Here is an 11,451-nt window from a genome sequence, read left to right on the forward strand (position 1 = left end):
TGGAATTTTCCATGACTGACTAGTAGGACCTGAAATGTTTGGCATTAGATTTAATATAGACTTGAACAGCTGCTCCAGGGTCAATGCAATAGCGTACATAGAAAGTCTGAGGAGCACATAGTCACCCAGCATGTATGGAGTCCAGTATTCTGTCCTCAGCACCACATAGACATGGTATGGTGGTACATGCCTGGAATCCCATTGCTCAGGTGGCAGAGGCAGAGGGATCAGAGATTCAAGGTTGTCTCCCAACTATCTGACATCATTTCTCAAGGAAAAGAAAAATCTAGACTACATAGAGCCCCTCTGACACAGGACAGTTCCATCTCTCATTGACTACTAGCTATTCAAGGACTTATCATTCCTGACTTTCTGTCTCTCTCCCTGTAGACTTCTAGTGGGTCACCTGACACACCTCTGTTCCCTGCACCCTATGGAGCACTCTCCCTTCCCTCTCAGTCTGCCCTTATTCCCAGGGGGAGTTTCCATATGTTTAAAACATTGATGAAAGAAGAAGAAATATTGCCCAACTCCCTCATGGATGTTTGCTGTATCTTGTGAGATTTCCCCAAATTCAGCTGAAAGATAATCATCTTCCACCAACCGAGTCAGGATTTGACAGGTAACTCATCTGGATGCTAATCTTATGAAGTTGGTCTTATAAAAATCTCTGGAGTCCAGATCTTCTCATGCACAGTCTCTTCTCATTCTCACTTCTCTCACAGGAGTGTGAGAGTCATGGCGATCACAGGATTTGGTTTGGTCTCTAGAAACAAAACTGGTCCTCCCAGGGCTGATCTACTTGGATATATGAACCACATCAGATTGAGGCAGTCAATTCCAAACTGCAGGCTTAAGAGCAAGCTGCTGATGTTCACCTTCTTCATTTCACCCACTGAGTTTAAAACAGATGCTTTACAGAAACAGTTCTGCTGGTGTTTAGAGCCATAGAAACCTGAGTTGGACCCCTGGGGCTACCACTTACTGGGAATGTATGTGTCTCCGTGTACATTATATGATATCTCTGAACACTTTCTATTTTATGAAAATTATCTTCCATGACTACATCACAGGTTATAAAGGAGACTAAAGACCGGTGTATACTTTAGTGAATGAATATTTGCTTAGCATGTGTGAGACCCAATGTTTGAGAAACATTGATAAAATAAAATAAATTCATTCATGCATAATACATATTATATACACAATACATACATATACATACGCATCCATGTTAATAAGTCCCTATGTAGCAAAGAAAAAGCAAAGAACTTACTTTTGTTTGGGAGAAAGTCTCATTTAGCTGAGGCTAGCCCTGAACTTATTACTGTATATCCTGAGAAGGGTCTTAACCTTTTGATCCCCTTAAATGCAAAACCTCCTTCTTGTTGCAATTACGGGCTTGTACCACCACACTCACTGTATGTGGTGCTGGGAATGGGACACAGGGTTTCATGCATGGTAGGGAAGCACTGTATTGTCTGAGCCACATCTTTGGCTCACGGTTCTGCGTGAGCATCTTACCTGACTATTATTGGTTCATCTGTATTTCTTTTATTGCTATTTCTGTGCTTGTATGAAACTTATTGCTTAGACCATAAAATGTCTGTGTAACATCCACATGTAGTGTAGTGTTCCTGTCTTAGGTTGTTTTTACACTTCAGCTTTCTTGTTAAAGAAAACACACTGGGACTAGCTGATCTCACCTCCTGTTCCCTTTGCTATCTCCCTTAAAGAGGTCTACATATGTGTAAAGCTGGCTTGTGTCCTATAAGTCACTTAGAAATCTCTCCCAACAGCAGGTAAACATAAACTCAACAGCACTGCACTCAAAATCCAGACTCAGGTTTGTTCCCCTAACCGATGAAGCTTGGTTTGATTCAGGGTTTAACCTAATTTACACACTGCGTTTGGCTGATTTGCCAGTCTAGGTCCCCTGCCCCGATCTGAAATGCTCTTTCTCCACGTGTGTTAGTTACTTCTCCTGCCTCTGCTGTGAGACATCAGGCAAAAGCAACTTAAAGAAGTTAGGATTGGTTTTGGCTCAGAGTTTGAGGGTCCAGTTCGCCTAGGCAGCAGGAGCGCTAGGCAGCAGACATGGTTGCATCTGCAGTCAGGAAGGCAGAGCCAGATAAACGCTGGTACTCAGCCTACTTTCTCCTTTTTTACTTCAATTGGAGACTCCAACCCCTGGGACAGTGCCACCCACATCCAGAGTAGATCTTCCCACCTCTAATAACACCTAGAAATCTCCTGATGGACGTGGCCAGAGGTTTGTTTCCATGGCAACTCTAAATCCTATCAAGCTGACAATCTAGCTCAACCATCAAACTGCCATCTCCTCTTGTGGTCTGATAGTACCATCTGTTTGGTACAGCCTAGGCCTTCTTCCCAAGATGCCCTAAATTCAAGGTTCCTTGGTTGTTGCTTCCCAGAAAGAAACGTTGTCCATGAATGGGTGAGTGTGACCCACAGGCTCAGCACACTTTCTGCTGCCCTTGCAGCCTACTTTCTGTGCAGCCCTCCAGTTCCCATAATCCACTTCTACGCAGCATGTAGCATATTCCTTGAATACTGTACTGTCTTCTGTTAGATGGACAAACACACACAGATCCCAGCAAACTCAAGGCATGAGAGACCCAGGTGCCCTGGGTGGAAAATTGAGAGTAGAAAGGGTGTGAGACCCCAGGAAGGATGCATAAAAGTTGGCCAGGTTCTCCAGGACTGTGTTGGCTCTTCTTCCTGTCTTGGGCTTATCATGCCAGGATTTAGAGTATATCAATGTAATTGTAAAGACTAAAGGCGGGCTGTTAAGGCTGAGGCACTCCCTGGAAAGCCAGGAGTAAGACTAAGTATTGGGCTAGCCCTTGGGGTCCTTCCTGGATAGCCTTCAGGTATCTGAGAGCCGCACTGCCCTCTACCCATCACAAAATGGATCTCTGGGCCCCCTCTTTGCCTCATGAGCCCTGTAAGGCCAAGTGGATTGATTACTGCTGGGACCCTTCGTCCATCTATTGTTGTAGGAACAATGGGGTTCATGTATACAAGGTCCCTGAATCTTGAAGGAATCTTCCCCCAGCATTTGGGGCTAATGCTGTCAATCTTTATTCAAAGGGCTGTCCGATTGAGCCATTCTGGGGAAGCCTCAGTGTCTCTTTGCCACTCAGACAACTGGCACACACACAGTGGGAACCTTCATTCCATAAAAAGTGCCAAGCCTTTGTTCAGAGCTCAGAAAAGGGAGCAGCAGTGCGTGAAAGGAGGGAGCTTGCTCCTCTCTCCTGTGGTCTCCTTGCTAACTTATAATAATAGTACTTTTAATTATGTCGAATCCTGTGATATATAAAGAAAGCATGAGATTTTTAAATTATCAGATCGAATTTTTACCCTTGTGTGTGTGTGTGTGTGTGTTGCCTTGCCAAGTTCATTTGCTTATGAGGTTTTTGTGTTTGTGTGGTAAAAATTTTACGATCATGAACACCCATACATGAACCATTCAGTAGCTTTAAGTATACTCACTTAGAAGAATCCATGCCAGTGCCATTTTAAAAAGCAACAGTAAGAGCTGGGTAGATGTTCTGGTTGGGAAAGCACAAGGACCTGAACGTCATCCTCAGAACCTGTGTAGAGCTGGCTGTGGTGACACACACCTGTATTCCTAGCACTGGGGGCTGGTGGGGGGACAGAGATAGGAGCTCCAGGTTCAGAGACCCTGTCTCAAAAAGCAAGGGGCAGGGATGGTGAGGTTTAGTAGATTAGAGAGCATTGACTGCTCTTCTAGAGGACCCAGGTTCAGTTTACAGCTCCCACATAGAATTCCGTATCCACTCATAACTCCAGTTCTAGGAGATCTGATGTCCTCTCCTGACTTCTGTGAATACTAAGCATGCACACCATATACATACATGTGTGCAGACAAGACATTTCAACACTAAAAATAAAAAACAAAAGTTAAGAATAGGTGAAAAAGACACCAATATGTCTGGCCTGGGCACAAAAGTGGACACGCTAACTGGCACATGGCGTCCTTGGGATCATGGCATTTGCTCTCCTAGCTTCTGTTACCCACACATGGTGGTGTCATCTGATCTTTGCAGAAGTAACTCAGTCACTCCCATCTCGGTTCCCATCCCACACTCTGCTTTTAGCCTATAGATGAGTCAGGACAATTGAAAAGGAAAGCAGCTGCTGCTGGCTAAACTCCTGTCTGTGCTTTTGTCTTTAGCATAGTAGTTGATTAATTCAGAGGTATGATGCCTTGTTAGAAAAGGATGCTCCAGGGGTCTGTGACCATCACACAGCCCTCTCTCTGCACTCCATAGCTTCATTGAAAGAAGAGTAGCTATCACTGGCTTTCAGCAAGAAGTAGATGTGTATGAAATAGTATTGATCTGGTTGCCCTGCAGTGTAGAAACCTATACGAATATCTTAACGCCAATCATAAATACCTATTTTACTTGTCAAATGAAAAATAAAGCAAGTTGTCGTTCTCAGGAAAAGGAGACTGAGGGACTGCTCCATGCATGCTTTCTGGACCCACTGGAATTGTGGACTCTCTGTTTTCAAGGATGGTGAACATCAATAAAGTGACAGAGATGCAGGCTAGACATGCTCACTGCCAAGATCTCCTTGTCCTGTGCACTTAAACTTCATAGACTGACATACTTCACTAACATAGCCCAAGTTCTGAGATAAGTTACTAGCCAGTCTTTGAATGACCAGCAATTGGGGAGATGAGCTGTTCTGCTTTGGGTAGCCCTTCAGTCAGATCACTTGGGCTGGTCTAGTGTAGCTCCCAGAGGTGGCTTATTCCCATCCCTGCCCCACCTCCACCCCCACCCCAGCCTTTGGTGGCTTCTTCCCAGGTGTCCTCATTTAAAGGGGCAGGCCATGGGGCAGGATTGGAAGGCCTAGGGGTGGGAAGGCATTTTCACTGGAAATTGATTTCACCCAGTTAGAGAGCCACCTTCTTACAAAAGGCAGGAACACAGGAGCCTGCAAACAAAGCCCAAGTCCTATTTGCACCTCTGGTTACCTAAGGAGTCCTCCTTGGGGAAGGTTTCTTGGCAGTTCCCCTTTTCTGGTATAGAGCTTTGTGGGCTAAAAGAAAATTCTGCTCCCCGCTAAGTCAGTTGCCAGCCCCCCCTGAAACAGTTCAGGTTTGCACAAAGCCCTCCCAGTAAGATTCATTCTAGGTTGCGGGATGCCACCTATGCCTGAATGGAGAACCATGCTCATTATTTTGAATATTGTGAGGAGATTTCATAGATGGAATTGATCCTCTGGGCTACTTCCAGAGATGAAAGCTCACAATTTTAACAACATACTGTTTCAAAAGCTTTCACAAGCTTCGTGTTTTAAAAAGTAAAATGTGTGTGTGTGTGTATACATATATATACATATATATGTATGTATAAATGTATATATATGTATATATATACCACCTCCACCCACCTCCACACACAAACACACATAAACCACACACAAACACACACACACACACACACACACACACACACACACAAAAGCAGGCTGCCACTCCCATCGTCTCTGTTGGTCCCCTGTGGCAGAACATTTTAATCAGCTGGCCTTATGCTGTAAAGATCTCCTTTGATTTACAAGTTGTAGGAGTGGGGCTGCTGTCAGTAATCTCTGGGATGCCAGAGAGGACAAACGGAAGGTGAAGTGTGTTAATAATTTACTCTCAATAACCTTAAAAGGTTTATTGTTCACTTTTAACCTTATATCCCCAAAAGCAGGCTGCCACACTGAGCCATGGAAATGTTTCTTTTAATTTGCAAGTCATTTATCTGACTATGCTTCCAGCCATGGAAGCTTCCAGCAGCCACTCTGTTCCCTTGTGGCCACAGGAGGTCCCCTTGCCTCTGGTTGGGAAGATCTTAGAGTAGAAATGGGAGTGTTTTTGCTTTTGAATTGTATAACTCATTACAGTGCCAAAGTCTTAATTTAAGCACATTACAACTACTATTGAGCAAAGCAAGAGGCTCACAGAGGCAGGAAGCAATTCAACGTGACCTTTGATGGAGACAAAATGATTGACTTAGAGGTGATATTTAAGGCTAATGTCAAAGCTAGGGGACAGCTGGAGACAGGCTCAGTGAGAAATTTCAGACTGCAGTCTATGGAGTGCTAACATCTCCAGAGACCTGCTATGAACAGGGGCTGTCTTCAGCTAGTTCCCATTACCAGCCCAATTAAGACAGTCCCTGTTGAGCTTTATACCTGCAAAGGGGCCTTTGTTTTGTAATGAGGGGTGTGGCAGCTTAGTCCTTCTGCGTAGGAGAAAGCAGCAATGATAGATTTCTACTGAGTTTTCTTAGTCATCATTTAAATATGTACCATAATACATGCAACCACTGCCCCTAGAAGTCCCATTTTTTTTCTGCTAATGGAGTTAGCTCCTGTTTTGTTCCTCTAGAACAATGGTTCTCAACCTTCTTAATGCTGTGACCGTTTAATACATTCCTCATGTTGTGATGACTCCCAACCATAAAATTATTTCATTGCTACTTCATAATGAATTTTGCTAATGTTACAAATAGAAATAGAAATATCTGATATGCAAGATAGCTGATATATGATCCCCAAAGGGATCATGACCCACAGGTTGAGAACCACTGCTCTAGAAGTACATAATAAGACTTTTCTGTTTTACCCTTGCCACAGTTGGGCTGTGGGCCACTTCAGCTTCTATGATTAACCTTGAAGAACAGGAGAAGCTGAGCTTACCTGGAAATCCAGAGAGAAAGGTAACTAACTGTACTATCATGATTTTTGTTTCACATGGATAGACCTATCTGAAAAAAAAAAAGGAAACTAAAAATGTATAAACCTGTAATGGATTTCCACTTTTGTTTGTGTTGTATTGTTCCTTTTTTTTGAGACAGGATCTCATGTAGCTCAGGCTATCCCTAAATTCCCAATATAGCCTAGTATGATACCTGTGGTACTGGGGATAAAACTTAGGGCTTTGTTTGTGCTGGGTGACCACTCTACCCACCACACTAGTGCCCCAGACACTGGATTTTTATTTTTAACAGACGCATTTAAGATAGCCTCTTAGCTAGGTTGGGGTGGCTCACACCTGTAAGCCTAGAACTTGGGAGGCTTGAGACTTAGAAGTAACCTAGGCAATATAGACCTAATACTAGCGATTGTGTGAATTCCTGAGAATGCTATGGCTACCTTTAACCCATTCCCCAAATCCTCTGGTAACTTGAATCATACTCATCAGCGGCGGGTGGACTCAGCAGATCCAACACATAGTAACACTTGGACAGTTGATGGGCCCTTGCACAGTTTTGCGCCCACCTCTTTTGAATTCTACACACCTGTCATCAGATCCACTAACAGGCAACAGGGCATTCTTTTTGTACCAGTTTGAGAAGGCACCTGTTTTCACAAACATCATTTCCCCTTCATGGGGGCATCTTCTTAAAACCCAGTGTTATTGTCTGCTACAGAAGTGTTACAGCGATTACAGACCGACACTGATCCAGACAGTGTACAGCTTGGACGGATGCATGAAGAGATCCTGAAGAAGCCAGAATGAAATTCCAGTTATGTTACTTTCTACCCAGTCTGGCAGCCTGTGAACACTGTGAGCCTATTGCTTACTTGGCACCAGTTATTGATTCACCAGGTGAATCAGGTCCAAGTGCCTCCTGCAGGGACCTGTGCTCTAACCTCCTTCTGCCTGTTCACTCGTGAATGGAGAATTTCAATGTGCCATGAAGTTTCCACTTACCATAAGGGATGAGACAGAATCACTTCAGACTGTGATCGACCCCTCTGAACATGACTGGCTCTTTTCTGTGCTTTGCTGCTGATATTGCTAAGATCTTACTTATACATGCTTATGATAAGAGGACAAATTGTCACAATTGATTCTATCTTGCCACCATATTGTTTTGATATGTAGGAAGTAAGATTGAACATGAGATTCTGATAAATTCTATTCACTTATAGGGAGTTTGGTTCCCCAGTCAAACATGTCTGTAGAGTCATCCCATTGTTGCATTGTTATTCCATCACCATTTGGATGGCTGGGATTTCCCTGAAGACCAGGATCCAGGACCCGGATAGGACAGTTTTATAGATTGAGAGCAGTTGTCTCTTCTTCACTGTGACTTCCCCCTGAGGCCTCCTGCCTCAGTGAACCTCAGTGTTTCTAGTGAATCTCATGGGTACCCTTTGTTGCTAAGTCTTGGTTCCATTGGTAATGGACATGTCAACTTTGAGGTAGTACTGTGTATGAGTGAGTTGGGGTGCATGTACATACAAAGACACTGACTTCAGCTCTTCATCCTCCACTAGTCTGTGTTCTACAGAGCAAAAAGAAGTAGGAAGCTTCAGAAACCTCCTTACCCCAGAGTCCTAGCCATCCCCAGCCCCACCACTGACCTGCTCTGTACATAACCCAACACCTGAACACATCCCAGAGTTCAGAGTGTTGGTAGACAGCTACGTGAAGGGGCCAGGTGAGGGTGGCCTTCAGCCTTCACCATCGGCAGTGTGGTCCCCTGGTCCTCCCTCTTCCTAGGGCTTGGTTAATATGAGTTCCTTGTGAGGTGTTATTGTTTTCCCTTCTGTTCCTCCCTTTATCCATCTAAAAACAAACTGCGGTACTATGTGCCAACCCTTCTACAAAGAGTAACAACTCAAGTAAGTCATATCTGCTCCGTAGAACTTTCTAGAATAGTATAGTGAATGGGAGGTTGATGATACGTGGTGTCTTTCCTGTTCTTTGTTCTCCAGGTGAACCTTCAGGCAACATCATGGGGAAGCAATGTCCAGGTTTTATATATGAAGTTGCTTCAACCTGGTCCTGAGGTCACTTCTTCAATCCCCACCTAACCCTCCTAGTGCTGCACTCTACCCATAAAGCTCTCAGCAAGCTCTGAAGCCATATTGTTAATTTCTTGATAGCTCTCCACCTGCCTCTTTGCAGCTGTGGATGGATGCCATGAGGCAGTATAGGGTTTATCTTGAACACCGAAGTTGATCTGGTGCTTGAAATAAAGCCTGACTTCAGATAGAAATTCAGTGAATGTCTCATATCCAAACCCAACATGTCTGCCCCTGTGACCACACTAATGTGGGACTAACCACAAACCCCCTTCTCCCCCTTGAGGCTTGAGGTATGTAGAACTCCACCTAGTATAAATTTTCCTTCTGGGCCACTTTGTCTATCCATCCACCAGCTCACCGCTGCCATGCCAGTCTTCCCTAGCCTTAACACAGGCTTAGGGCATGGCCTCAGTGTTCCCCTTCCCACAGTGCTTTGCACACAGTGAGGTCACACAGTCAGGAACACCTACTGGAGTCCTGTGAAGGCAGCAGGGCTAAGGAATCAGCCTTTTCAAAGACTTGGGGGAAGCCCTGAGGCTTGCACAAGTGGGTGTGTTCACAAGTGTGGGAAGTGAGGACACACACCCATGCCCTTTGTTTGCCAATAATAGAAGCATAGTTTGTCCCAGTGCTGCTAACATTAGCGCCCAGGTGACAGATGCAATTCGTACCATTCTCTTGGTGCTAATAAGTAGTTCAGGACAGAGGAGAGACACAGACAGAAACAGGCTTGCTCTGGCCCATGATTGGTAGTGTCTTGGGCAAAGCCAGACTAGATGGACGTCAATCATAATCTTCTGAGCCAGTCCACTGTTTCTTACCCAAGTCTGAGAAAGCATGACTGAACTTCATACTTCATGATCTGAGACTTCATGACTAGAAAAGGCATTTGTCCAGTGCAGTGAAATAAGAGAGAAAAATTAATGAAGAGTCCTTCCTTTTCAGGAAGATGCCATTGGGTGGGAAGGGAAGGAGTTTAATAACTCAGTTAATTCTAAATCTTGGAATACACCCGGACAATTTCCCATGAAGTGTCCAAGATCAGGAAGAAGTCAGGGGAGGTGATTAAGTTCAAAATGCATTATGTAAAATTCTCAAAGAATCAAAAAAATGTTGCTTTACATATATGTTATATATCATATTCATATATTGCATATTATATTATATAAATTTATTATATATCATATATATTATATGTATGTCTACTATACTTATCTATCTGTTTATTTATATGGGTAGGGGAGTCACAGGTTTAGTTTTACACACAGGGAAAGTCAAACATGCCCAGTTTATATCACTGCCATTTAAAAGACATTTGAGATCTCAGTTCCCTGAGTAAACATCCAAGAGCCTAGAGGATAAACTTCGGAAGACTAACCCTTCCAAACCATTTCCTGCCAGAAGGCACCAAGAGCAGACTGCAGACTCTGGGCCCCAAGATGAGATAGGCTGAATTAGATTAGGCAGCTTACTGTTGACATGTCTATTGATCTGGGCTCCACACAGTTTCCTGTCTCTACCAGCAGTGGGGATGGCTGTGGACAATAATGCAGCTGCCTATTTTCTGTGAAGCTGGTGACTCCAAGCATCAGTCACTCCGGGAAGGCAGTGGGATCGGGAGATAAGGATAAGCGGCTTGCAATGGTTAAGAGCACTAACATCCCGGCTGTGTGCTTATATCTGAAAAGTTCCTTGTAAATTTCATAGTATCCCTAGCTGTAGAGTTTCCAGTGGTCTCATCTAGTGTTGCTCTGCAGGTAGGTTTGTTGTTAGGGTGGGGAGGCCCACTTACTCAGTTTGCTTTGTGCTTTTTAGATATTTACATACAAATGCGAAATGAGATGTTGGACCTAAGAATGAGGAACCTTCCCGTTGGTGTCCCAATGTCTGTCTGTGTGGATGACAGACACAGGGCTCAAGACTCTTGACTTAGATACTTTGTAATCTTTTCTTCTCTGAGACCACCAGGTAGATAATGAGCCAATGAGTTGTGCCTTTAACATCCATTTACTGGTATTGGTAATACAACTATAAAATGTTTCTTTAAAAAGTATGCTGAATACAGAAATAGAAATAGAAATTATAATTATTTTGTGGCTTTCGATACAAATATATTTTAGAGCTTTTTTTAGTGATAGAGGAAGGTGGTGACTTATTTCATGTATATTTTACTGCATCAATAATTTAATACAGATTTTGCATCTAAGAGGTTTTTATTAGCACATATAACAATATATATAATAATGGATTTCATTAAGACTTTTTTCTACAGGCATATAATATGCTTTTCATTTATTTTTTAGATTTATTTTATTCTATGCTTATGAGTGTTTGTCTGCATATGTGAATGTGTACCATATGCCTGCCTGGTGCTTGTGGAGGTCAGGAAAAGGCCCCAGATCCTCTGGAACTGGAGATACAGAAGCACCATGTGGGTATGGGAATAGCACTAGCCACTGATCCATCTCTCCAGCCCCATACATTTTAATCATATTCACCCCCAGGTACCATCTGATGGGTTTTGAGTTGCGGCAGGAAGCGTCTGCAGACACCAGGCCCAGGCAGTTTCACGTGTAAGAG

At 43.6% G+C, this 11,451-nt stretch overlaps 1 protein-coding gene across 13 annotated transcripts in view; it reads left to right on the forward strand.

Moving 5' to 3' along the window:
* Pard3 (par-3 family cell polarity regulator) overlaps window positions 1-11,451 on the forward strand; it is a 555,587-nt gene that overhangs the window by 448,920 nt on the left and 95,216 nt on the right. Inside the window, exon 23 of one of the 13 annotated variants that reach the window (XM_031341869.1) lies at window positions 6,688-6,736. The exons of 11 other annotated variants lie outside the window; for them this stretch is intronic. In XM_031341869.1, the coding sequence (XP_031197729.1) occupies window positions 6,688-6,721 (34 nt within the window). In that variant the 3' untranslated portion in view covers window positions 6,722-6,736. Of the gene's footprint in view, window positions 1-6,687; window positions 6,737-8,778; window positions 9,063-11,451 lie in introns of those variants that run through there. One more of the 13 variants, XM_031341870.1, reaches the window with a different exon arrangement.

This window comes from Mastomys coucha, unplaced genomic scaffold (assembly GCF_008632895.1).
Source record: "Mastomys coucha isolate ucsf_1 unplaced genomic scaffold, UCSF_Mcou_1 pScaffold22, whole genome shotgun sequence".
Taxonomy (NCBI): domain Eukaryota; kingdom Metazoa; phylum Chordata; class Mammalia; order Rodentia; family Muridae; genus Mastomys; species Mastomys coucha.